The following is a 27,898-nucleotide window of genomic DNA, read 5'->3' as shown; positions in this document are numbered from 1 at the left end:
ATTCAGAACGTTGAGGTGAAAAACAGTAATTTACACATTTGTAATTTTATATTGTATATGACCTGCCCCTCTTTCAATTATATAAGCAGTATGAGAGGAACAATATGTAACATGGTTTCAAACAAAGATTTAAAAAAACAGCCTCCTTCAACCCACTTCCCAACCACAATATGCAACCTTCTCCCGACATGAAAAAAGAAATACCTGGCCGCCTGCCAGCCACCCCATCACCCTGTGAACCCACACGTCCACCTGCAAATATAAAAAAAATATTCTGACCATCTGTCAACCACCCACCCTACCTCCTGCATACATGCACCCGCCCCACCTCCTGCATATATCCACCCCACCTTCCCCAGCCCCAGAAGCAAATTTCCCCAAATAGGCACCTAGCCCCCTGCCTTCAATCCCTACCACCCACTGCTAACGCCCCTGGCTTCCCAAACTGGAAGGAATCCCCATGTCTCCTTCCAAAGCCTCTCAGCCCACAGCCTCACTCTCTGGTCTCACCCTGAAAGCGACGAGCTTGCACCAGACTGGCAGCATCTCTGTGAGACTTCTTGCCAGTGCGGCTTCAGATTTCCTCTAAGCGAGGGTCTCTGCAGAGCCACACGGGCAGAGGAGAAGATGGTTGGCACAGGCACAGCCACGCCTGAGTTAACCTCTTCATCCAGGGACTGTGGACGGACTGGAAACTCAAAGCAGCCCTGATAATTTTATCGGACCAGCCGGGAGGGAAGGGGGACAGTGCAAGTGTGAAGAACTGCTGATTTTGTTGCTGGGTCCCGATGTTGCAAAACTGGCCCCCACCGCTGTAAAACTGGTCCCCACCCATCCAACCTTCTGGGCAAACCCCCGATGCCCAGTCTGGCCCTGACTGTGGAGTCCTAGAAGAGGCAGGAGAAGGCAGGTGAGACCACCAACCCCCATTCCACCATCGAGGTCTGGTCTGTGGAGTCCTGGAAGAGGCAGGAGAAGGAAGGTGAGAACACCAACCCCCATTCCGCCATCGAGGTCTGGTCTGTGGAGTCCTGGAAGAGGCAGGAGAAGGCACGTGAGACCACCAACAACCATTCTGCCATCAAGGTCTGGTCTATGGAGTCCTGGAAGAGGCAGGAGAAGGCAGGTGAGACCACCAGCCGCCATTCCGCCATCGAGGTCTGGTCCGCTATAGTTAGATAGTGAAAAGAGATGTTCGTTTAAGATGCAAATAAGTCCTTCATCTTGTTGTTGAATTGTATTTGAATTATATATTCACTTACAGGTGCTGGTATTAAGTAGTCAGTCTGTGTTGATCGCATGCATTTAGAAATAAGTGATGGTAATTTCTTAAAGGAAAACACCCTTTAGTGTAACATAAAGAGTGTAGAATGAATCAGTTTCCATATATCCCAATACATTTCAAATTTCGGCATATACCTTTAATATTCCTGGTATCATTTATATCGAATCACTGAGGTCCATGTTCAGCGGAATTCGGCAATAAAATCTATAACATGAAGATTTGACACCAAATTACTTAAACTCAGTGGAAAAATGAATCATCATATAATCATTCTGCAGAGAAAGTTCGTTTTTTTATAAAAAGAAGAAAATCCTAATCAGTCATTCGTTACTTTGTAGAACAATTAAAGCAAGGATGTTAGTTGTGTTTGTACCTCATTCAATACGTAGTTTTATTGCTAAACAAACAGTGGGAACGAAACAACTTGCTAAACTAAATATACTCGCAAATTTCACGAGTATAAATTAGTCCTCGTCAAAAAAAATATATCTACGGTAGTAAGCATGTACGCAGGTAGTTGTTCTTAAACGAACATCTCTTTTCACTATCTAACTATAGCGGACAGAACATTAACATGGAAAGCATGTTCTACGTTTCTACCAGACAAATCTATAACACTATGGCACAATTTCGGTAAGGGTCTCTTCTTTTTGATCCTTTTAGCTTCTCTTCTGGTGCTATTCACCTAGATCTTCCAGTATTATAATCACTCTTCTTTTTCAATATACTATTTTTATTTTTCCTTCATTTCTTTTCTTTACTCTTTTAAAATAAACACTATGATATATTCCGACCTGATCCCTCTTTTCAGCCTTGAAAAAGCCCAAGTCGGATAGACACTGAAGGGCGAAACACGTGTCGGCTGTTCGGTTCCGGGAAAAGAATACATTGTCAATGTGGATCATTCCTTTTTCTGCCTATACAAAAATAAAGGCTCATGTTGAAAAATACTTCTAAGCATTCTGCAATTATTAAGAAAGAACACTACAAAACTTGGAGGAGGAGCATGTCTCACACCTAGGCAATATATAAATAAAGAGGCAAGAAAGGTTCAATACCTCGAGAGAAGTCTCCTCATCACCCGAATAAAGGCATTAGTACTCAGGCTGGGACCTTTTTGAACCTTCCAATACAAACACCACTGTACATGTCTGATGGAACCTTTTGGAAAGTCAAGCAGGTTTAATATTGTACTCACCTCACTGTCATGATTCCGTGAGCCGTACCGCTACCCGAGGGGATACGGGTTAGCGGTCTAGACCCCAAGAGACGGAAGTGGAAGTCTGAATGACTCACTTCCGGGCGGACGCGCTTAACAGCCGGGAACTCCGGCTGCCCAGCGCTTTGGATTCTCGCCAACGCCGCAGAAGAAGAGACGCCGCTCCGGACTACTCCGACACGCCACTGACGAGGAGACGCTGCTCCGAACTCCTGCCCAAACAGGTACTGTTTCCTGCATAGGGTGCTCAGAGGCCATTGGGACGACCGTCTCTGCCGTCTCGCACCAGAGGTGCGCCCGTTACTCCTTGTCCATTTCTCCAGCCACTGCACACCGGCGTATGTACGGTGGGTTGGGTTCCTCACCGTGTTCTTTATTATTTGCGCAGGTGCGCTAGTTTGATGATTTTGGTTTGCATCCTAAACTGGCCGGATTAGTAACCCTGTGCAGGCGTTTAGCAAGCTTGTAGTCCTTTAGGGGGAGTTCCATTTCCCTTTCCTAGCATCGACACACAGGAGTGTGTGGGATAGCTGCACAGGGGGCCTACTTATTATTTGCGCAGGAGCGCTGGTTTTGTTTTATTGATTTTGGTTCACACCAGCTGCAGTGCTTCACGTTCGCCAATCCGGAGGCCCACTAGCAGTCCCGGGACTGGGAACTGGAGACACGTTCCATGGATATTGCCACGCGACATCGCACAAGGTAATCCCGTGGTCAGTGGGCTGGTACGACACAGAGTGGTGGAGAGGTGGGAATTGCAGCAAGGTAATCGTGTTCCCTTCTTTCCCCACACAGCTCGGTGTCAAGGGCGCCTTCTTCACTCGCTCCTATCTGGCTTCTACCCCTGGTACCCCTTTGTCCTAGTCAGTGCTCACCCCCTGCTAGGGTGAGGTGGGAAACGGGGGTGGTGGTTCTTGTCGCCTCTGCAGGATCACCCCTCAAGCGGAAGGTAAGACTTGGGGGGTTCTGACAGAATCCAAAGCCCACGTAGTTTCTCCTGCCCGGGCGACATGGGTGACCCCGAGATCACGCTTCAGGACATCGCAGCCATCCTGGCCACCATGCAGGCGGAAAACCGCAGTCTGCGCCAAGACATCACTGCGTTACAGACGCAAGTTGCGGATACCGGAACAGGACCTTGGGGACAGTACCCTACGGCTAGGGTGCTGCGAGAAGGCCTATTGAGACCCGCCACGTTTCAACCCGGTGGTTCTGCCACTACTCCCATTCAAGACACCTCCATCCAGGTGATAGCCCCGCATACCGTACAGCTGGCTCCTCCTGAGCGCTTTTATGGTGATAGCACGAAGTACAGCGTTTTCATTCACCAGTGTCATCTGCACTTTATGGCACGTGCCACCGACTTCCCGGACGACGCTTCGAAAATCTCCTTTATCCTCTCCTATATGGGAGGCGATGCCTCCCTGTGGTCCATACCCTTGGTGGAGAATGATGACCCTGTTTTGTACAGCCTACCAGCCTTCAAAGACACCATGCGAAGGATGTTCGCCCGCCACACCTTTGTACAGGCCGCGGATAACGAACTGCTCGGATTAAAACAAGGAACCACGGACTTGCTGCATTATATCACCACCTTCAGTAGGCTGGTGATCGAAGCCCGCTGACCTGAGTCCAAGAAGGTATCGGTGTTTTACAGGGGTTTGCGGGACGAGATGAAAGACCTCCTGTCCCAGATCCCGGATCCACCAGAAGACATCGGCCCTTTTATTGATTTAGTGGTGAAGTTAAACTTCAGGCTGCAGGAACGGAAGACTGACCGGCACAGAGGCGGGGATCCCCGAGTCTTACCACAGAAAGAGAAAAACACAGACGACTCAGTATCCAACCCTGACCCACCAGAACCGATGCAGATCGGAGGAATTCGGGGACCACTTACCAAGGAGGAACGGGAGAAGAGAAGGCGACAGAACCAGTGTCTGTATTGTGGCAAAAGCGTACACTTCGTGAGGGAATGCCCGGTGAAGCCGTCAAAACCGAGGGGGAAGAGACCCTTTGCTCTTCCTGTTTCCAGGGGAGACTGGTCGGGAAACGAGGAAACCCAGTAAACGGTGGGGCCCGGCTACTGGGTTCGTCATCCATCAGGATACCAACCCTGGGTAACCGCGTTGGTTGCCATCATCTTGGAGTAGAAGTAACCTTACAGACACGGCCGGGCCTGGTGTGGCAGGTAATAGCCCTTATCGATTCTGGAGCCACAGGCAATTTTATAGACAACCAGTATATGGCGAGCCTAGGTATGGCCAGTGTACCAAAGAAAACACCGGAGGCAGTTAAAGCTGTGGATGGGACGGACCTTACTTCAGGTCTCATCCGTTTTCAAACCGAACTCCTCGAGATGTCGTTTGGGAACCACCACACGGAATCCATCACCTTTGATGCCATTGACGCACCGCAATTCCGTTTGATATTGGGACTTCCATGGTTGGTAGAACATAATCCACGGATTGACTGGGTGTCCAGGGTGGTGCGATTGGATTCGGATTATTGCACGTCTCTCTGTTACCCCCGGCCGTATACCCCCGGATCATCAGGAATACAAGCCCATGTGTTGCCCCTTACCAAAACCATCTTGACCGTACATGGGAAGGTACCTGATGCTTACCTGGACCTGGCTGCGGTGTTCGATAAAAAGGGGGCAAACACCTTACCTCCGCATCGCAGCTTCGATTGCAGAATAGACCTGATTCCGGGCTCTAAGCTGCCCTGTAGTCGCATCTACTCGCTCACCGAAAAGGAAAACGAACATCTCCGTATGTATCTGGACGAGTACTTACGCAATGGGTTCATCCGCCACTCTAGATCGCCGGTGTCGTCTCCTCTCTTTTTCGTGGCAAAGAAGGAAGGAGACTTAAGAACGTGCATCGACCTCAGAGCGATGAACGCCATCACGGTAAAAAACAGGTACCCGTTGCCTCTGATCACGAACCTGCTGGACCAGGTGAAAGACGCCAGCATATATACCAAGCTGGACCGCCGGGGGGCCTACCATCTCGTCAGAGTCCGAAAGAGGGATGAGTGGAAGACCGCGTTCCGGACCCGGTACGGTCTCTACGAGTACCAGGTCATGCCTTTCGGACTCTGCAACGCCCCGGCGGCCTTCCAGTATTTTATCAACGAAGTACTGAGGGAATTCATCGACCTGTTTTGTGTCGTCTATATTGATGACATTTTGAATTTCTCCAAAAACCAAGAAGAACACATCCAACACGTGCGCACCGTTTTACAACGATTGCTACACCATGGGTTATACGTCAAGTTGGAAAAGAGTGTCTTTCACACCACCGCAGTTGAATTCCTGGGACACGTCATCACTCCTGAGGGGGTTACCATGGATACCAAGAAAACCGCAGCTATACTGCAATGGCCATCCCCTACTTCTGTGAAACAAGTACAACGGTTCCTGGGGTTTGCGAATTATTACCGTCGTTTTATTGGTGGTTTCTCTAGGATCGTCACCCCCATCACCCGCATTCTGCGCAAAGGGGTCCGCTTTGCGTGGGACCACGACGCCGAACGAGCCTTCCGAACCTTGAAGACACGGTTCACTACGGCCCCTGTCTTGCTACATCCAAACCCGGAACGGCCTTTTATTGTGGAGGCCGACGCCTCCCAAGGCGCCCTGGGTGGGGTGTTATCCCAAAGAGATGCCAACACGGGCTTGATGCACCCAGTGGCGTTCTACTCCAGGAAACTACAGCCAGCAGAGCGGAACTACACGATCTCTGACCGTGAGTTACTAGCCATAAAGGCCGTCTTCGAGGAATGGCGCCACCACCTCAAGGATGCGAAACATCCAATAACCATATATACAGACCATAGGAACCTCCAGTTCCTTCGTTTGGCACGGGCCCTGACCGCTCGGCAGCTGCATGGGACCTTATTCTTTAATGAATATGAGTTTCTCATCACGTACCGACCCGGCAAAGACAATGCCAAGGCCGATGCCCTGTCACGTCTCGCGGAGACCGAAGATAACACACCCAAAGTTGTTCCTGCTCCGTTCATTCCGAATCATTGTTTCCTGGGGCTCGTTCTGTCTTCTGGCTTTTTGACTCAGCTGCACGACGACTTACAACAGAAAGTCGCCTCGTCTTGGATAGGGGAGCATAAGGGTCTCACCGCTAGGGATGGGTCATTATACCAGGGAGACCGTTACTTTCTGCCTCTACCGAACCACCAACAACGAGCCCTGTACATGTGCCATGATCACCCACTATCCAGTCACCCTGGCCGTCAGAAGACGATGGACCTGCTGTTGAGGCATTTCTGGTGGCCTACCATGGACGCTGACGTACACGCCTATATTGCACGGTGTGCCGTCTGCGCTCAGGGGAAAGGTTCGTCTCAACCCTCGGTGGGACTGTTGCATCCAATCCCTGTGCCTCCGTACCCTTGGCATACCATCTCCATGGACTTTGTGGTGGAACTACCCAGAACGAAGACAGGATACACCACCATCCTCACCATTGTGGATCATCTCTCCAAGATGGCCCATTTCGTTCCGTTGGAGAAACTGCCCTCAGCAGCTGCCTTGGCTGGTATCGTCATGCGCAACGTGGTACGCTTACATGGTATTCCGTCGGTTGTGATCACGGACAGGGGCTCCCAGTTCGTGTCCAAATTTTGGAATGAAGTATGTCGCATCCTGCGCATGGAAGTGCGCTTATCCACGGCGTATCACCCTCAAACCAATGGACAGGCGGAGAGGACAAACCAGACCATGGATCAGTACCTCCGATGTTTACTACTATCCGTGGAGAACGATTGGTCAGAAGTCCTTTGGCTGGTGGAATACGCCTACAATAACAGCAGACATACCGCTATCGGCATGTCCCCGTTCTTTTGTGTCCAGGGGCGTCATCCCCGGATGGTCCCTTGGGAGGAACCTTTGACCAGTCCTCTACCCACTGTACAGGCGTACCATGGCTCCCTTCGCGATCTATAGCAGCAGGCCCGATTTGAGTTGGCCAAAGCCAAGGAATCTTACAAGCTGTTCGCGGACAGGCACAGACAGGCTGAGCCACAGTACAGGGTGGGTGACAGGGTGTGGGTATCGATACAGCACTTCAACGCTCACGGCTCCAAGAAACTGTTGCCCTGGTACGTGGGTCCCTACGTCATAGCTAGGGTGATTAACCGTGTTTCCATGAAGCTGTCTCTGCCCCCTCACATGAAATGCCACCCAGTGTTTCACGTTTCCCTCCTACGTGCTGCTCACCCTGATTGTGTGGCCTCCGCTCCTCCTCCCCCAGTTCTTCGTGGGGATCACATCGAGTACGAGGTCCGGGCCATTCTGGACTCCCGAAGGTCCCGGGGCCGGCTCTTCTACCTGGTGGACTGGAGAGGTTATGGTCCGGAGGAGAGGTCGTGGCAGCCGTTGTCACATGTCCGCCACGCTTCCTGGCTGGTTCGGGCCTTCCACTTGGGTCATCCTGGCTGTCCTCGGCCCGCCACCCCTGTGTGACCTGCCGGCTGCCGCGTGGGGGTCCTGTTTGGTGGTGGGTGCTGTCATGATTCCGTGAGCCGTACCGCTACCCAAGGGGATACGGGTTAGCGGTCTAGACCCCAAGAGACGGAAGCGGAAGTCTGAATGACTCACTTCCGGGCGGACGCGCTTAACAGCCGGGAACTCCGGCTGCCCAGCGCTTTGGATTCTCGCCAACGCCGCAGAAGAAGAGACGCCGCTCCGGACTACTCCGACACGCCACTGACGAGGAGACGCTGCTCCGAACTCCTGCCCACACAGGTACTGTTTCCTGCATAGGGTGCTCAGAGGCCATTGGGACGACCGTCTCTGCCGTCTTGCACCAGAGGTGCGCCCGTTACTCCTTGTCCATTTCTCCAGCCACTGCACACCGGCGTATGTACGGTGTGTTGGGTTCCTCACCGTGTTCTTTATTATTTGCGCAGGAGCGCTAGTTTGATGATTTTGGTTTGCATCCTAAACTGGCTGGATTAGTAACTCTGTGCAGGCATTTAGCAAGCTTGTAGTCCTTTAGGGGGAGTTCCATTTCCCTTTCCTAGCATTGACACACAGGAGTGTGTGGGATAGCTGTACAGGGTCCTACTTATTATTTGCGCAGGAGCGCTGGTTTTGTTTTATTGATTTTGGTTCACACCAGCTGCAGTGCTTCACGTTCGCCAATCCGGAGGCCCACTAGCAGTCATGGGACTGGGAACTGGAGACACGTTCCATGGATATTGCCACGCGACATCGCACAAGGTAATCCCGTGGTCAGTGGGCTGGTACGACACAGAGTGGTGGAGAGGTGGGAATTGCAGCAAGGTAATCGTGTTCCCTTCTTTCCCCACACAGCTCGGTGTCAAGGGCGCCTTCTTGACTCGCTCCTATCTGGCTTCTACCCCTGGTACCCCTTTGTCCTAGTCAGTGCTCACCCCCTGCTAGGGTGAGGTGGGAAACGTGGTGGTGGTTCTTGTCGCCTCTGCAGGATCACCCCTCAAGCAGAAGGTAAGACTTGGGGGTTCTGACACTCACACATTGATAGATTGGTGTTCGCGGTTCAAAATTGGAAGAGAGAGAGGGGTGCCTGTGGCCCTAAAGTCATTGCAAATCACAAAAAGTGGGGACTTATTAGCACACGGAATAGTGAACACCTGGGAAATGCTAAGCATAGAATCGGAATCTCTGGTGACTATGACTCCTTTTCACTATTTTAGAGTTCGACACTCGTTGCGTGCACTCTTAGGTGATGACGTGCTAGAGCCCCAGAACATGCTGGCACTGTCTTCCTCGATAAAAGAAAGGGTACCTATCAAACTGATTACTAAACTCTACTCTTCTGCACAAGACGCTCGAAGACCGTCCATGACTAAGGCAAGACAAGATTGGCAAAGGGAGCTGGGTACAGTCATAGAGGAGGGAAGCTGGGGGTATTGTTGTGCTATGATTAAGGATACATCACAGAATGGGAGACATAGTCTAATACAGTTCAAATATATCAACCGGATAAACCCTCCCCCGGAGAGGGTATACAGACATGGGCTTCAAGACACAGCGCATGTTCAGAACAGACAGCTAACTTTATACACCTAGCCTGGTACTGCCCGAGGGTGCTTGCTTTATGGAGGGCGGTCTTTCCGGAGCTAGAGCAAACAGCCAGCACTACATTAGTGATGGGCCATCTCATGGCCCTACTAGGTTACACTAAAAAGATTCAGAAAACACACTGTAAACTGATAGCTATAGGGCTATTACCAACAAGACGGCGGATGGCAATGAGGTGCCCACCTTAGAGACTTGGCATAGTGGCATGATTTATCGCAACGCGCAGTCTGAGGTATATAACAAATTACTCCCCCAGCGGAACCCACCTCAAAACATTTGGGAAACCTATTGAACATACTTAGTGGGGAAAGAGACGGGAGAGCCAGAGGGGTGGAATCTGCGGCTTCGTAAGATGTGTTCGCAACAGTGAGGACCTGGGTATGCACGACACAGGGATAAAATGAATAATGTCTCAATAGCTAAAAGTTCGGAAAATAATGGATTATGCCGACACAACTGAGTACTATGGACAGTACATTATATGGTTATAATATGTAGCAGGTCACTACACTATGTGTTAATCGAAAAACTGCAAAGTGATAGAACAACGTGTTTATGTCAAACTGTACATGTGTAGAGATGTAATGCATGGGCTTATAGTGAAAAGTGTATGTTATTGGGATCCTCCACTCACTTGACCTACATTTCTACTTCACTAATAAAAAGATGTTAAAAACTCCTGAATACTCAAAAGATTTCAGTTTTTTCTAAGGGTTACAAGCAGCACGGCTTACCTACCAGACTTTTGCAGGGCAGCAACACTATGCCAGTCACTTCTGTTTGTATGGCACATGCATAGGGCTCAATGTAGAAAACCATGCCACGTCATTTTAATTTTAATCCTGGCGCTTACAAAGGACGAGCATCAAAGGGACCGTTTTTTGGTCTAAATGGTAACTTTTTTATAAATTGCATTATCTTTTAGTCCATATTGGGAAAACAAATGTCACCAACGCGGAGTAGTGTCGATCCGAATGAATTTCCGTCTTGGTCCAAAGTGGTGACGCGCTGGTCAGAACGAGTTTATTATTGTTACATCAACTGTTCAGAAGGGACGGGAGGTGCGAGGGAAAGACCGGGGCAAAAGGAGGGGGAGAGAGATGCAAAGGACGAATGGGCAGAAGGGAGAAAAGAGAGAGAGAGACAAATGGAACGGTGAGATGGATGAGAAACTAGGAGGGAGGGAGAGAAAGGTGGAGGCGAGTGAAGGTGAGACAAGCAGATCAAGGGAGAAGCCAGAAGCCAGAAGAGGGAGGGGAGAAGGAAAAGACACAACGTGAGGACAGAGGGAGGGGAAGACAAAAGGAGGAGGAAAAGGAGTGCAATGGGAAGACACAAGGAGAAGGAATACGCAGGAAAAGGAGGGAGAGAAGAACAAGGGGGAGACTAGAGTGAGGTGGCAGAAGGGAGAGAAAATAGGTACGAGAGGAAAGATTAAAAGGATATTTCTTATAGGAACAAGCATTGGCATAGCCAATAGGTCTCGCTTTTGGGACCTTATATGTATTTAGTTATGCAGCACAATATCTTTACTGCAACAACATTAACTGTTGCATGGCTAAACACTTATAAGGTCCCAAAGGCGTGACCTATTGGCTATGCCAATGACTGTTTATTAAAAAGTTATACCTCATTTTGGTTTTCTTTAGTTAGTATGAGTAGTCCACAGTAGGGTGCAGCTTTCAAAAGAGTGCAAGCTTATCTGTGTGCATGAGCATTGCGCGTTCATGTTTTCATTTGGTTTGCAGAAAATTTTAATCCAGCTGCAGTTTAATGTGTCATTCTATCTGCTTCCAAATGCAACATTCCTCTAGCTTCTCTGGTCCAGGAAGAGAACTTGCATCATGGAAGGTTCTGTACGCTGTCTGAAAATAGCACGTCCTTTATAATGTTTGAGACAAAGTAAACACAGTTTTCATATAATGATAAACGAGCAGTACTGAAATGTTACTTGCATAGCAACCAATCAAACTATCAATTCATTTTAACATATAATTCTATGTGGTTTCTATTGGACAATAAACCCACACGTCTGAGTTGCACAGAGGAAATATGCACGAATTTGGAACTTCGTTGAAATTCGCACCTCTCAACTACCTGCAGTCCATATGTCTATTTTCGGGACAAGTCCCGCTTCCCTTTTTGTGACGTTAGGTCATATGGTAGTATGCAGCTGGAATGAGACATAGCTTATTTATCCAGCCAGTCATTATTATGCCATACACATGCCCATTAAGTACCTTTGCAGTTGAACACATTCAAAACAGAAAAGAAAGGTTGAACTTATCATATCGATTACATCCATTGCACGAAATAAGCAGAGAGATTGGTAATCAATTTAACCCTGCCATATTATAAAAAGAAAAATACAAAAAATGACACAAACTATATTTTTTCTGTTGGCAGGTCACAAGTCACTGAAATGTGTGTGCATCATACGTTTCCTATCACCGGAAAGGATTTAAATCTACAACTCCCAATTCCAAGATGGCACATTTATTTAATCCACATAGAAACAGAACAAGCATTTGCAATGCAATAGGTCTCGCATTTACGCAAGTTTGAGCTATTGACATTGCAAATGACAATGCCTTTTATTTTTTGAACATAAATAAAAGGCATTGTCATTTACAATGCCAATAGCTTAAACTCCTGTAAATGCAAGACCTATTGCATTGCAAATGCTTGTTATACCATGTCTGGCAGCATAGGCAACAAACAGGACTGTTTCACAAGCGTAACCTTAGAAATATTCACTTTCAAACGTAAGGTCTATTTTGGTTTGTACTATTGCTTCATTTTTAGTTTAAAATGTTGACGTGTTAGCGCTTGAATGCTATTAACAAAAGCATTTAGTGGCATTGTAGGATTCATAAAAACTCTGCTGTATGTTCAAGTAACCTCTTGAGCACATACACGAGCGACAGCTTGCAATCAGTCTCTGTGGGGAGTTTTAAAGACTTCTCCATCAAACCGCTAAGGGTGTCTAGCTGCAAGGAAAGAGCAACACTTTGGTCACTTACGCTTGACATTATAGCACTTCCTGCAAAGAGCCACAGAAAAGGCAACACTACCAACCAGGTACTTCCTCAGTGATGTAGCATGCTACCTGAGGCCACCTATTCAGGAAAGCGCTTCAGCGCCCGCCCGTACTGGGGCGTGAGGCGCTATATAAATGCTGCAATAAAATACGATACCATCAGCTCAATTCCAAGTGGAGATAAACACCACCCAGGCGGTGTATGTCATTCAATCCAGGCCCTCAACGCCGCTTTTAAATCCCACGTAACATTTCATTTCTTTTAGAGCCTGTACAGCAGAGTGAACCGATGCTCTAGGACTCAGAGCACAGCTTATCCTGACCCAAAGAGAAATGATACCGGTCAGGGTTACAGTAAATCATTCGGCCGGGCTGCGGAGAGGAAACCTGCCTGAGCGAACACCAATCCGCGCCGCGTCCGGTCCAGGTGTGGTAAATATTTCATTACCGGTACTATTTTTTATGCGGTAAAGTCTATTAAGAATAACTCAGTAAATATAAGAGGCAGAATCCGTGGTATTAGAGGTTTTAAAAAGGCTTTATTCCTATACAAAGGAATACAATTCGAATTGTAGGCATTCTATTCCATCACCACGAAAGTTCAGGAAGGAAGGGCATACATTATTGACAGATAGGCAGTTTTATAGAAAATACATTACAGTGAAACAGATGCAAGAGGCGTAACAGCTGATAGTATAGATAAAAGGTGCATACGTAACTAATAGAGGCGGTCATAGGGGCGTAATTTAAAAACGTCATCATACATGAAGTCACAAGTGGGTGGATCCATAAGAGAATCCTGCAATGTCAGCAGAAATATTTGGCAGAGATGCGCGCGCAGCCGCATGACGTGTGATTGACGTGCAACTAGAAGGTGAAGGGGACTTGACATTTAGCTCTACATGTGGAGACAGAAGTCTGGGGTTATGTCAACCTAATCCCAAATCATATCTAATATCCTATGTTTAAAGAACTGTGTTATCCAAAAGGAAAGGTCTCTAGGATAGAATCTATTCTATACTGACTGTTAGTGCGTGTACAAGCGTCTAAGTGTCTACACTAGATGCGAGGGGGTAGGAATATTCCATGGTAACGGGGCTATGAATTACTGGCATGAGGACAGCGAAGCCTGGCCCTTTGCGCGGTAGCTGGAGGAATGTTTACCTAAACTACTGGACAGGAATGTATCGGATGAGGAGCGGAGTAGATAATCTTGAAGGTGAAATACAGTTTTTGGCAGGCGACAGGCTGGATCAGGCACCGTTAGCCGCGCAGGGAGTAGGACAAAGTTCATGGATACAGATGCAGGCTCAGACTGGAGCTTTCAGAAGCAGAAGGCAGGAAAAGGCTTGATGACAGAATTCGGGCCTACTCGCCTGAATCTGTAAAATGTGGAAAGTGAACCACATAAAGTCGGTGGCCTTTCATACTTAGGAATGGAATATCTGACCCATTCATGGCGGATCTGAAAGAGGACATGTTGACGGTGGACGCACATATATTTGCGTCTTCAAAACTGGAGCAGGAGGGAACATACATGTACTTATAGCATGCACATGGAGCCGTTGGGGTCTACGATAGGGGACATAACTGATCACAAAATTCATATTTCCTCACAGGATGAGCCAGGCTGCCAGATGTACAGAAAGGTCCAGCTGTCACCGGGTCCATAATTACAGCCAGATTGATTCGAGTCAACATGGCGTAGAATGCCAAAACCAAATCCGTGCCCTTAGGCTACAGAATTCATACAAAGAGTTAGGTGTATATATCCCATTTTCAGTCTTAAAACACGTAAAATCACGTTTTCAACCCAGAGAACAGCAATTATACAAGAAGGCGGCGAATGGGCCACCAATGACGGGCTCATTGTTGCCTCAACGCTATCTCTGTGTGATGCCCGAGAACATATATTATAATAAATACATTCTACTTTTTAAGGTAACAAAGAGGGTATTTACCAGTGAGGTGGCAGGCGAGTACTTTCTGTTTGCTTGCCTTTTGATGCCAATTTTGAGCAAAGACAGGAACTGCTGAAGCACGGAGTCGTCTTTAAATAGCTTGGCGTGTAATTTGGGTTCAGCCGACAGAGGTGTTGCCAAGGAAAGCTGGTGTCCCAAGGTCTCATGTCCTCTGTGACATTTGAGTAAACAAGAAGGGCTGGGCGAGAAGGGAGGGGGGAATGCCAGCAACAGAGGAGCCCGCGAAAGTGAAAGTGATCGTGATTACGATCGCTACGGAGGAAAGACACATGGCGCTGCGCACGTGCACTGTAGCTTTAGGCCACGGCAGCACTTTGAAAAAGCCCAGATATAAAATGTCTCTTCGAGCCTTTGGCTCGCGAGACCTAAAAAGGACAAAATGACGGAAGCCTGGGGGAAGTTCAGTGGCCATTTTTCACCTTATCAATAGCAACAGGAGGCAAAATCGGGCTCTGAAAGCAAGTGTTCTAAAATGTACAGGACTACAATAGTTGTTCCACATTTTGTAACCATAACAAATGAAGTAAATTTACTCTAGAACAATCATTCACCAATCGATAATTTAAGTGAATATTAACGATAGGGTTATCTCGGGACATAAGCACTATGTAAAACATATATTTCTGCAGATTTTTTTCTTGTAGTTTACTCACTGTTATTAAACAAGCATCGCGGCACCGGCGCTTTACTTTTAACGTTAAAAGTAAAGCGCGGGTGCCGCGATTATAGCAAAAGTAAAGAAATAGAAAAAAACATCTATTTCTTTACTTTTACTATAATCGTGGCACCCGCGCTTTACTTTTAATGTTAAAAGTAATGCGCGGGTGCCGCGATTATAGCAAAAGTAAAGAAATAGATTTTTTTTCTATTTCTTTACTTTTGCGAAAGTGAAAGTCATCACGGTGCTAATGAACCGTGAAAGACAGATGGCGGCCGGCTGCGCGCGTGCACGCTTGTGTGAACGCACTTTGAAAACTCACCTACTAAATGTCTCGCAGAGCAGTGCATGCGCGCTGACTCAGCGAGAACTAAAAAACAGGAATACTTGCTCACAGCCATTCCGGATGTGGGTCCAAATAGGGGGGTTCAGGTTACTCCCCTGCTGTCAAGCCAGACCTAAAAATGAAGCTTCAATTTAACTTAAGAAAAACTCAGGCCAATCGGCTTTGTCATTCCTCATTGCAGGATCTAATTGCTCCATGACCATTATTAACGAGGGATAGGATAGGATAGGATAGGATATGTGTTTTTAGTGCGCTCGAATGCCGTGGCGTCTTGGCGCTAGGGTGAGTACGAGTATTACAGCCTGTATCATACGCCTATGTTATAGCAAATAGCCAGGTCTTCAATTCTTTCCTAAATACTAGTCTGTTTGGTTGAAAACGCATGGCTGTTGGCAATGTATTCCACAGCTTTGCTGCGCAATGGGAAAAAGCTCTCCCACCCCATCTCACCTTCCTAATCTTATCAATGTGGAGAAGACCCAATGTGCTGGATCTTAATGATCGAGCTGATAGGGTCTGATCATTTTTTGAATAGCCTTTGCTCCTCCACCGTAAAATGCCTTGTGGACCAGGCACAAGACCTTAAAATCAACTCGCCGCTGGATGGGAAGCCAATGTAAGGCTCGAATTCCAGCGGAGTTTGGTTGACCTCTTGGTATGTTTAGGAGAAGTCTGGCAGCAGCATTTTGTAGTGATTGTAATCTGCTCATTTGGGATTTGTTAATCCCCAATAGCAGGCCATTACAATAGTCTAATTTAGACAACAGAAGAGCCACTACCAACTGACTTCTGTAATTCCTTCCTGATAAAGGCTGGGCAGATCAGCGCATTGGGACGTGTTCTTGCTCGTTTGACATTTTTTACGTAAGTTTTTTGCATGCTTTCGACTGCCAAATAGCTGCGAAAAAAATAAATAATTTTCCTCGTGGTCGTCTCTCTAAATCCCCCCCGCCCCCTCCCAGCCGGCCCCACCGCCTCATCGCTCTTACCTGCAGCGGCCACGGCGGCTAACAAAAGGTCCTGGCACGGGTCCCTCTGAAGTTCTTTGCTACCGGCTCGGTTGTACCCAGGGCTTTAAGTGGGCCGGGTCCCTCCCGGTCTCAGACACGGCAGTAATTAAAAACGGACATTGAAGCAGGTCCCTTTCGGGCTTTGTATTCGTTGTGCCCTAACTTTAACCCCTTCAGCGCGGCGCGGATTACCGCGCTGTGCTGAAGGTTCTATTGCGCGGGCGGGGCCATGACGGAGCGGTTCCGTCATACGCACAGCGCAACCGATGCGCATGACGGAACCGCTCCGTCATGCGCATCGAAGGGGTTAAACACTGAAACAAATCGGTTTCTGAATACGTATAAAAAAATGTGGAGGTAATCCATGTCGTTCATGTCTGTATTTCACATGCTTTACGTCCTTTTGCATGTGCTAGGTGTGTTCTCTTTTTCCAGGATGTAGTGTTTCTGTATGTTCTTCGTGAAGTGTAGTGCTCTTGCAGTGCCTACTTTGAACTAAGTCACGTCAGGGTGTTTCTAGCCGCCACGCACTGGCGTAACGAAAAGTGAGGGGGCCTCCCTGCACGTACGTAGAGGGGCCCCCTCCGGGCTCAATCAGGAGCTCTCCGGCCGGAATGCAGTGCCGAGGGGGCCCCTTGGAGCTTGGGCCCCCCCCCCCGCACAGCGGGGGCTGCGGGGGCTTGTATTACGCCCCTGCCGACACGACTGAGGTGTGTTTAAAGGCAGTGTTATTCTATGCAAATGTGTGGACACTCTATGGGGGCTTTTTGTTTATATGTTTAAACCACTCTCTTAAGCATCATATGTAGGCCACGCCTCTTTTACCTACCCCTACTTTTTTCATGCCACTTTAAGCAGTGGTTGTACCTACGGTTTGTCTGGCTCACAAGCAGGGCCGCCCTTAAGTGGGAGTGACAGGGACAGCGCCCTAGGCGGAAATAAAAATTGGGGTTTGTTGTAGGGGGAGGGGTCAGTAAGGTGTGACGGTAGGAGGTGTATGGAGGGCAGAGGGTTGATTGGTACTAACAATTACACTGAGGTACAGGTACATTATGGGCTGGTTACAAAGTATGTAACGAGTCCCTGTTGAGGCCAAGTGGAAGCTCCCTGCTGCGCCCCTCGGAATGTGGGGGCCCACTCGCCCATACCTGCTCACAAGCGTCCTCCACTTCCGCAGCCACAGACATCTTCTAAAGCTGTCTGAGCAGCACCTGCCCTCACTGCGAGCCGCTGCTCGTCTCAGTGCCTGAGTTGTAGCCCCCTCCAGCCTTCTGCTCCTGCAGTCAAGAGAACGTAAATAATGTGATGGTTTAAAAAAAAAAAAATCCGAGAAGCCATCATGATTTTTATACGAGTTGGCTTTTAGTTCCACTGACTCGTTACTTAAGCGAAGATGAAAGTCCCTCATTCATCCCCAGTGCAAATAAGATTTTTTTTTTTCTAAAAACTAATTTAACAATTATTTACTTTCCACCAGAAAGAAAAAAGGCTGAAAGTACTTTTAGCCCGAGGCGACCAGATGCCCCAGTTTGTGCAGGCCAGGCTCCGTTTGCGCTAATGGGCCTTGCTGTTGGCGGGTGCGCGCCGTCGCGGCCGGGCAGGGCTGCTCGCCTCTGCGTGCTCGGGGCTTCTCACCAGCATCCCAGGCTGGGGGGCTGCTCGCTTCCGGCTCTCCTAACATCTGCCGCCATTAGACCCCGGAAGAGGCGGGCACCGGGCCCAGCACCGCTGGCGGGGCACCATGCAAGGAGACGCAGGTCACACATCTGGTCAAAGGGCAGCACCAGTCGGAGCGATCCGTCGCTGCCAACCAGACTCGTGCCCCGAGGGCGGCGTTCATCCAGTCCAGGTGTTCCATCTTACAAAGCTATGCATGCTGGGACTTGTAGGCTGATACCTATCATGGACACACTGGAACTCCCTGGCTACCTAACCTGCTCGGCCTCCCGTCTCCCTTCTGGTACACATTCTCACATGGCCTTACTCCTTTCAGATCTTTCCTTTTCTTCTTCTTTAGGAAAAGTATATTTTCACAGCCCCTTTTCTAGCCTTCCACTTCCTAATTTCTACACTATTTTCCCATCTCCTTTTTTAATGACCTTTTCTCTTGTTGCTATCTTTTTTAATTTTTGATTGTAATATCTATTTTCAATAGTTGATATTGGTTTTCTATTAAAAATAAAAATCCGACTATTTCATTTATGTTTGCTGTAATTTAAATGAAATGAATCATACTATTCAATGGACACTCAGTGTTGTAAATCTAACTCTAGATATTATGGAGAGAGAGGCATTTTACCTGTTGCTGACCCCATCCCCTCCCCCCGCACCCCTCCACCACTCCCCACTATAAAGCCCAAACAAGCTTCTTAAAGGCTAAAGGCAAACTTATTCCTGTGGAGATTTCTGGTTCAACCTCGGTTGGTTCAAGCAACAAGGCTTCCCCAGAGAAATGCGTGTGGGACATGAGGAACACGTGACCATAGCAACGGTAGAGTTAAAAAACACAAAAAACAAAAATGGACCAAAGCAAATAAGTAAAAATGATAAGTAAGATGCATAAAAAATAAAGGGAGTTTGATATAGGGGAAAAAAGCAATTACAAAAACAAAGTGTAATATTTATTGTTAAAAGTCAGTTACAGAAGAGTAAAATGAGCGAGTTTCTTAGAAGATGCCCACAAGGGGCAGCTGTGCATTTGTTTATTGACACTAGAAGAATGCAGTGCCCCAGTGTCAGAGCAGGCCTGTAGCCCAGAGCATATATTTTGGGGGCCCCAGGAATGATAACTAAATATGAGAAAGGGCTGAGGGACGGGTTGCGCTGCCAGAAAATCTTTGGATCATGGCTGCAATATGGTGGGGTGTAAAAGCATGCAATTATTTACATTTTTAATCTTGGAGAATGGTATTTTTCTAAGGATTTGTTTTTTATTTGAAAAGTTGTGTGCTTAAACAGAACTGGGTCTGCAGCATTGGTCAAAAGTGAGTATAATTTATTGATAATGTTGGGCTCTCCCACATAACTTTTGGGAAATTGAGCGTCGAATGTTGTACAAAGCACAATGAATTGGTAACATTAATCAAGGCTGCATCCAAGGGACGGGCAGCTTAAGTGGGGGTTCTATATCTTGGAAGCATGTGTCTAATATTGTGGCAAATGCTGAATTTTGAAGCACTTTGGCCCAGTAACATTAATCACTCTTAAGTACAACTTTGCAGGGATTTGGGGATTTCCATTACATTTTTGTCAAAGATGTGCATGTGGAATCTGTTCCAGCGATGCAGGCTTCACGTGCATAGTTAATGGAGATCTTGTCATTGCAGCGGTTTGTTTTGCATCCTGTACCAATGCAGAAACTTCCAGTTTCTAGATCCTACATGAAGGGGCGGTCTTTGAACCTTCATAGCGATGTGGGTACAGGCATCGAGGCAGTATCTGTAGCCTGGTGGATGCCCGGCTGAACCCTCAGTCTGTAAAAGCAGCAACCTGCATTAATGCCAGCTCACTGAGCAACCACCACAGCATCCAGTGGAGCCTCCTGGCACAGTGGGCAGTTCTGAGGCAAAGCTGCAGGTACAGCAGATCTGAGCAGCAGTCACCCCACAGACCTGGCCTGTAGAGAGGGCTATGGAAACATGAGAAGCGGCTGGGAAGATTGAGGTGTTGAGCCACAGATTAGCAGCACTGTGCATCACCTGAGCAGCATTCTGGCACGAGTGACACATCCTGGAATATCTGAGCAGCTCTCTGGCTCATCTCGGCTGCACCTTGGAATAAAATAACACACACCTGAATGGCACTTTATTCTGGGTGTGGACATTCTGATGTGCTGTGTCTCTGCCATGAGACCAGCAGTGCGCCTTACCTGGCACTTTATGTGAAAGTGGTGTAATTTCTGCAGCTATAGGATTTTAGGGGGAATCAGTTCCACTAGTGCAATCTGTAACTAAGAGACACTACATGTGTGTTACTGATATTCATATCAACGGTTTTGCATTGATGCACCTTTCTTTATTAGCACATCATTACCTGCTACAATCCTTAACGCTCCCTGAGGACTTGCACTTCTCCTGTTCTCTTCCCAATTCATTTGTTCCTACCAGGCCTGATATACAGAGCTTTTTCTGTGAGCAGTTGTGTCAAATGGAAAACATCTTTGTGAAGCAGACATAAGTGTTGGTCTCTCCCCGTCCTTACTCTCCCTCAAATGTTGCTGGAGACAATCGTGTGCGCTAACCATTAGCTGGGCTCTGATGATCAAATCAGAGTTCTGATCAAGAAACTCATGAGTTTGGAACATGTACAAGTGTTCCTTCCCAGAATGCACCTGGGTAAATATGAAATAAATGAGTTGTCTTTTCCTCCTGGCATCTGTACCCTTTCGGGAGATCTTGAGTGGTTTCATTTCAGGGAACCTTCCCAGGACATGCACGTCACCTGCTCAGAGGAGCCAGAGGTCATCACAGAGGGTCCAACTATATGCAAATCAGCCAGGCTTGGCCCCTCCCAAATAAGAGGGTCTGTGTCAAACTATGTCTGTGTCCAGGCCACTACCCCAGCCCTACTTACCTTTAAAAGGCAGCAGCCTCTTTGGAAATCTCCCAGTTTCTCAGCTGGACAGCCCACTCTAGATCGACCAGGAGACCCCAAACTATTTTATTTTCAGCTGGACCGCTGATTCCATTTAGAGGTGGGCGAGCCGTTGAAAGCTTGAGCCAGACTCGAGCCCGATGCTTGGCTCTGGCTCAGCTCGAATGTATGTCGTTACTACGCATTCCGTTGCAACGCATGCCTTTTCCACGCATGCGTTACAACGGAATGATTTTTCTACCCATAACCTTTACCACGCATAGTTTTACAACGATTTTTGTTGTAAATTTATGCATGGTAATGGCATACTGTTGGTTAAGGTTATACCCCTCCCCTGTACCCTTACCTGACCCCCCAGCCCCTAATTCTTATTATAATTACCCCTGCCCGATACCCTCAATCCATATATTTATTTTTTAAATGTATATTTCCCTTACCTCTTCATGACGTCTCCTCATTCTTCATTGTTGACGTTTTACGTCTTAAAGTTGAAGCGTCATTCCCTTTCACCTAAAACGACGTCGATTTCCTCCCCGACCCGACCTTACTTCTTGGGTTTTTTTTGGGGGGGGAGACCCCCCCCCAAGCCCCCTTTTTTCTTTTTTTTACCTCTTACTCACGTCTTCGCCGACACTCAAAAAGGACTGAGGAAGATGACGTTCCAGTCCTGCTTGCGTGGTAAAGACAGTCGTGAAGCAATACGCGTTGTAAAGACGTTTATGTGGTAAGTGTACCGTTGTAAACGTAACGCGTAGAAAAGCCTTCGTGGTAAAGGCTGTTTCCCGCTCAGCTCAAGGTCCTCTTGGAACCTCAAGCCCAGGAGGAGCCGAGCTTTTACAGGAAGCGAAATGGCCAAGTGGCTACAACGCCGACCATGTGTCTTGCAAAACTGGCTTTGAAGCCAGCTTCCTGTGAATCCTGGCATTTTCTTCACTAATAGCTTTGTATCAGGCAGACGCAGGAATGTTTCTCAGTTCATGTTTAAAAGTTACCACATTTTATAAGTAATTTCCAAATATTCTTATGTACTAAACTGGAAAGCGTCCGTGTATTAAAGGAGCCCACTTTATTGAATTTTGAAGTCCCATATCTTATTCAAACATGATCTATTTTCAGGGCCCGGCTCTTCCACGGGCTGGTAGAGCCGAGCCAGGCCCATAGCTCGGCTCTGGCTCGGCATTCGTTACTTAGTTGGCTCGCCCACCTCTAATTCCATCCAGAGTGTAGAGACGAATCGTGAACAAATTCCCCACGCCCCGGAATGGACTGAGCAGGGGCGGTGGGTGAGATTTGAAAGTGGTGGGGCGGAAACGAATTATCATACAGCACCGTAGCGAGCGAGCGCAGCGAGCGAGCCCGAACCCCAAAGGGGGGTTTGTGGGGGTTACCCCCCCCAAGAAAATTTTGAAAAAAAAGAAGAAAAATCGTGCATTTTCAAGCAAATTTGAGAAAGCAGGAAGGTTAATAAAGCAATTGTGAAAGTGCAGTTATTACATTAATAGATGGCATAACATATGTAGCTGCTTATTCAGTATTACCACAGAGCTTCATACATTCTGTCCTATTATGCTCAGGTGCTGAATTCAGACTATAAGACTCATGGAAATCTCAGCTCTAAGAGTAGAAGAAGTTGCACAGCAGTGTAATGGTTGCCAGGCTCGTTCCGCAGGAGCGTCAGGAACTTGAAGAAAAGTCCACAGTCTTCCCCTACGGCCTTCCGACTCTATTAGAATAGACTCTAGAGTAACGAATGGCACGCAAGGGGAAAACAGGGAAACAAAACAAGGAAAGGCGGGGGAAGAAAAACAGTCTTACAACATACTGAATATTAGACTCTAGAGTAACGAATGGCAAGCAAGGGGAAAACAGGGAAACAAAACAAGGAAAGGCGGGGGAAGAAAAACAGTCTTACAACATACTGAATATAAAAGAGGCAGCGCAATGCGCTGTTACCGTGATTCTGGTTGAGCTGAACTTTGTACACACACTTCACATAGGTCCACGCAAGTACCCCAAATATAAATGGTATAAAGCAGTGTTTCCCAAACTGTGGTCCGCGGACCCCCAGGGGTCCGCGACACATTCCCAGGGGGTCCTCAGGCAGTAATTTTAAAAGCACAAAAAAGTTCCTTGTAGAATCAGCAGTTTTCCAGCAACAATAAAAGTGTCAAGATTACGTCGGTGATTAATGTACCTGCTGGAGAGAGATGAGAGTTGTGTCAAGTGGCAGCTTTGACTTATCTAATGTAGCACAGAGGGTTAATATGCCTACTGCAAAGAACGTGTACCATGCATTTTGAAAAACATTTTTTATGTGCCTAGGTTAGTGGGTTACTGCTTTAGTCACAGATTCTTTTGTTACTGTGCAGTTCATAAGTGGCAATAGTAATCTAGCACAGTGACCTATAAACTGTCATCAAAGAGCTGCTTGCAAGCTGCATGATACAAGTTAGAAACATATGTTTGTTTCAAGTCTTTCATTATCCTAATCCTGCTAAAAAGGTTTATTTGGGTGGCAATACATTTTTATTGTTAAAGTCAATGCTAACCACTGTTATGTTCTGAATCCTGAGTTTGTGCTTCTCCAGACCAAGCACTCTTTAAAAATGCCTACCAGTATGAATAACATGTGAATCCTACACCCTGTAGTCGCATTTGCCTTATGTAACATTTTCTATACACTGATTTACACGTATGAATCATTGTCTCCATGGGGCAGATTTGCAAGAAAATTGACTGTGTGTGTCGCAAGCCATTTGGCTGCGCCGCACTGAGTCACTTTCGAAGCACAGGGATGCGACATATTTACAACAATATGTTGCATCTCCGTGCTTCCCCCTGTGCTGGCGCACAAACTACTGCCATACGCCTGCACAGGCACATTTGCACCATGGTGCAAGGATGCCTGTGTCGTGGGGAGATTGCTTATGTGCAGGAAGTAACCCTTCCTGCATGTAAACAATCAGAAATGGCGTTTTTCAACTTCTAAGTGTGCTGCATTAGCACACATAGAACTTGCAAAACGTCATTGTTTTACTGATTGTTTATGTGCAGGAAGGGACACCTTCCTGTACATAAACAATCACCAGAGGTAATACCCTGTTTCTATGCATGCTGCAGAATGCAACATGCATAGAAAGAGGAGAAATTAATACATTTCTCCAAGTTGCCCCTCCCTACGCCTCCCCTGGGGTGGCGTAGCATTCAGACACATTTCCAGATTTACGATTCCTCGTAAATCTGGAAATGTGTCTGGTTCCATGGGTTATGCGTGGGAACACCCACAGCAACACTCATGGAACGTCCCTTTCACGTAAAGTGCTGTGTGCAATTGGGCCATATTTACAAGACCAGTAAAAGTCACGCAGGGTTGCTTTTCCTGCCTTGGAAATATGGGGCACTAAAATGCGTCACCGGTGCATCACTTTTTGTGACGCACCTGTGGCGCAAGGGGCTTGTAAATCTGCCCCTATATGTGTGTGATTTAAGGTGCTCTGACATCCTTCAATGGTATGAGAGATGTTATAAAACAAATTAAATACATGTGACAGAGGGGCTATGGAGAGATGAGAGGCACTGTTGGAGGAGGATAATATGGGAATCATTGAAGAACCCCAACAAAGATTGTCATATCCTGGTGCATAGTAAGGTCATCATTTACTACACTTTAAAAGCTGATACAATTCAATATATAATGATACATTTGTTGTAGACTGCACCATTGTTTCCTAAATTGTCTTGGGGGGAGAGCCTCCCAAAGCCCCCTTTGTAGTGGTCAGGCGCACTCACTGCACTAGGTGTGCACTGTATGGGGACTGGTCTGAAAACATTTGCCAGGGCTGCTTTGGGTTTCCAGTCTGGCCCTGGCAGGAGTCTCATACTGCGAAATAAAACCAACCATTTAAAAGTTAGTCATGGAGATGCAGCGCTAACCCTCCTGTTTTTTGCAAATTCTTTCAATATAAAATACTAAAATCCTTAGTAATTCGAGTATCCGTTTTGTGTGCACACGTGTGTTTATTGTTTTCGAATTACTGTTTTAATGTTTGAAATTGAAGTCATACAAATTGCTTGGGGGTCCCCGGCTTCCAGTGGTGACTCAATTGGGGTCCTCAGGAGTAAACAGCTTGGGAACCACTGGTATAAAGGTTTTCGCAATTTGCCAAGGGGAAAGGTTTGATAGGCAACACAAGCAACGAATCGTTCACCCTGCGGGAGACAGGTCCGGCCAGTGAACAAAGGTGAGCAAATCTGTGTAGTCTCCAAATAGAACAAACACTACAAAACTTTTAAAAACAGAGATAACAATGCATTTCTTACCTCAATCAGAATTTTTTGTATTCAAACAAGTAGCAGCATTCACTTTTTGTAGATGAAATCCGCACGTCTCTCTTTCAGTGTAGCAAACTTGTCAATTACTTTCATGTTGAAGTCCGGTATCTTTTGGACTAGCTTGCTCTCTACAGATAGCATCGCCAAAGCATTTAGTCTTTCCTCTAGCATGGTGTTCCTGAGGAATGTCTTTATGCGCTTTAAGGCTGAAAAACATCGTTCAGCTTCTACTGTTGTCATTGGAGTCGTAATCACAATTTTTAGTAAAGTCACTGTCTCTGTAAGTGAGTTTTCCATATGCAGTTTATGAATTAAACTCAGCAAAGTCAAGGCGCTTGTGGCCTTCCGGTACACAGGCATTCCGTAGAGTACAGTTAACTCAGTTCTCAGCTGCTCTTTTTTGAGCATAGGATACGCTTCCACAGCCTGATTCAGAGCACGCTCAGGGAAGGATTCATCATATTGTGCAAACTCTTTACCTTGCAATAAAGTCGCACTCACCAAATGTTTTGTGAACGAAAAGCGTTCTTTCGCCTGCACAATTACAATGTCACATATCTCCTTTCCAATTCGAACCAGAGAGGTGATGTTTTGTCTGCGGTTTGCAAAAACAGAATGCTGCGGCAGTTTGCTCTCTAAATCTTCAACCCCATCTCTCACTTTCATAATCTGTTGTACAAATGCAGATGTATTGGCTTTCACAGAGACAGTATCTAGGTCTTTTCTTTGCAACTGATCGTATAACACATCAACAGGAATCATTATGTCATGAAATAAAAACAGTAAGAACTGAAACTCTTTGTCTTGTAGTGTTCTAATAAAGCCATGGGCTTCATTCTGACTTGTGTGATCAAAGTCTGCTCTGGATGCTATGGCGACAAAACATTTCTCAAGGCCCTCCCTCTGTTCAAAGATTAAGTTGACTGTACGAATGTGAAAGTTCCAACGAGTTGAGGATCCCCTTGGTACGCTTTTGTCCACAATCTCATGAAGGGCTTCTGTTCTTTTGGGGGAACGTGTGAAGAATGCTGCTATGCCTCCGATATCCTGAAAGAAGACTCGTGTCTCTCTGATCTTTGATACCGCCTGTTGCATAATAAGATTGAGTTGGTGGGCGTAACAGTGCACAAAATGAGCATTAGGGTACACATCTCGAATTCTCTTCTGAACTCCACTAAGGCTCCCACTCATTACGGATGCACCGTCATAGCTTTGTGCGATAAGCTTTTGTTTTTGAGGCAGGTCCGGGAAAATTAAGTCCAGTTGACACAGTATTGCTTCAGTGATGGTTGCTGCACTAGAGTCACTTAAATGCGTGAAGCCATAAAATCTTTCCACAATGTTTCTGTCACTGTCAAGGTACCGAAACACTAACACGGACTGTGTTTGAGTGGACACATCAGTGGTGTCATCAGCCTGAATAGCCACAAAGTCTGTGTTTCGCAACTCTTGCACAATATGGCTTCTTATAATTTCGAGCATACAGTCAAGGAGTTCATTTTGTATTGTATTAGAGGTGCCCTTAAAGACTGTAGCATGTGCTAAATGTCTTTCCAAATCCTGGTCTATGGTTGACATTAAATCCACTAGGCCTCGGAAGATCCCGGGTTTTGAGGAAGTTTCTGATTCGTCATGGCCTCGCAATGCCAGTTCGAAAGCACCACAGAAACGAATGCAATCAATGATCTTGGATTGATTTTGTCTGTTCTTATCAACAGCTTCATTGTGTTTTTGAATGGATTTGCGATACGCATCATTTATCTGCTGCTCAATTGGTGCGTCTTCCCCCAACATTCCCAGTCTTGTCAGGTTTTCCAGATGATTTCTTGTGAGCGCATGCTTCTTTATTTTTTCAGCGATGTGCTTCAGGTCGACCATTCCTTGCCGTGTCCAAGAAAAGTCACCGCCAAACAGCAAGCAGGGGAAGCAGAACAGAGAATTTCTTATAGGGCACCCTGTAAGCCAATCAGCTTTTGTGTACCAGGCATTTGAGAATGTACGTTTTGACATTTTTCCTCTGTCCTGGTTAGTTTGCTGTAGGTTTATTTCAGGCTGATGAGGTCCCAATTGTTTTAACTGTAGTTTTTGTTCAAGTGGCCGTGACTGGAATGACTTTGTAATCAGCTCTTGTACTGTATTCATGATGGGGTGTTGCTGGCCTTACCAATATATATATATATATATATATATTAAAGAAACCTGCCAATAATCAAAGTACAACGTATAAGGTGCAGTGCAATAATATGAAATTTCAGTATAAATACATTATACATATATCTTGTGCATTATCCTAATACATCTCAAATGACTGCTAAAAATAGAGCCGTACTGCCTCCTGCCTCTCTG

At 46.7% G+C, this 27,898-nt stretch overlaps 1 protein-coding gene and 1 long non-coding RNA gene across 2 annotated transcripts; both read right to left on the bottom strand.

Annotated features, from left to right (window-relative positions):
• Positions 1 to 463: 463 nt before the first annotated feature.
• LOC146788857 (uncharacterized) lies at positions 464 to 18,257 on the bottom strand. Its single transcript, XR_014969714.1, has 3 exons — positions 18,127 to 18,257; positions 1,420 to 1,489; positions 464 to 1,168 (listed from the first exon to the last, which is right to left on the bottom strand). It is a non-coding gene; the product is annotated as an uncharacterized LOC146788857 (long non-coding RNA).
• A 5,081-nt stretch (positions 18,258 to 23,338) lies between these two features.
• Positions 23,339 to 27,226, bottom strand: LOC146788856 (zinc finger MYM-type protein 1-like). Its single transcript, XM_085629947.1, has 2 exons — positions 25,541 to 27,226; positions 23,339 to 23,417 (listed from the first exon to the last, which is right to left on the bottom strand). The coding sequence occupies exon 1, from the start codon at positions 27,128 to 27,130 to the stop codon at positions 25,580 to 25,582; it is 1,551 nt and encodes a 516-aa protein (XP_085486073.1). The 5' UTR covers positions 27,131 to 27,226; the 3' UTR covers positions 23,339 to 23,417; positions 25,541 to 25,579.
• Between the last annotated feature and the right edge of the window lie 672 nt (positions 27,227 to 27,898).

This window comes from Triturus cristatus, chromosome 10, assembly GCF_964204655.1.
Source record: "Triturus cristatus chromosome 10, aTriCri1.1, whole genome shotgun sequence".
Lineage (NCBI taxonomy): Eukaryota > Metazoa > Chordata > Amphibia > Caudata > Salamandridae > Triturus > Triturus cristatus.
Note: the sequence above shows the minus strand (reverse complement) of the source record. Positions and strands in the feature narration are given on the sequence as shown.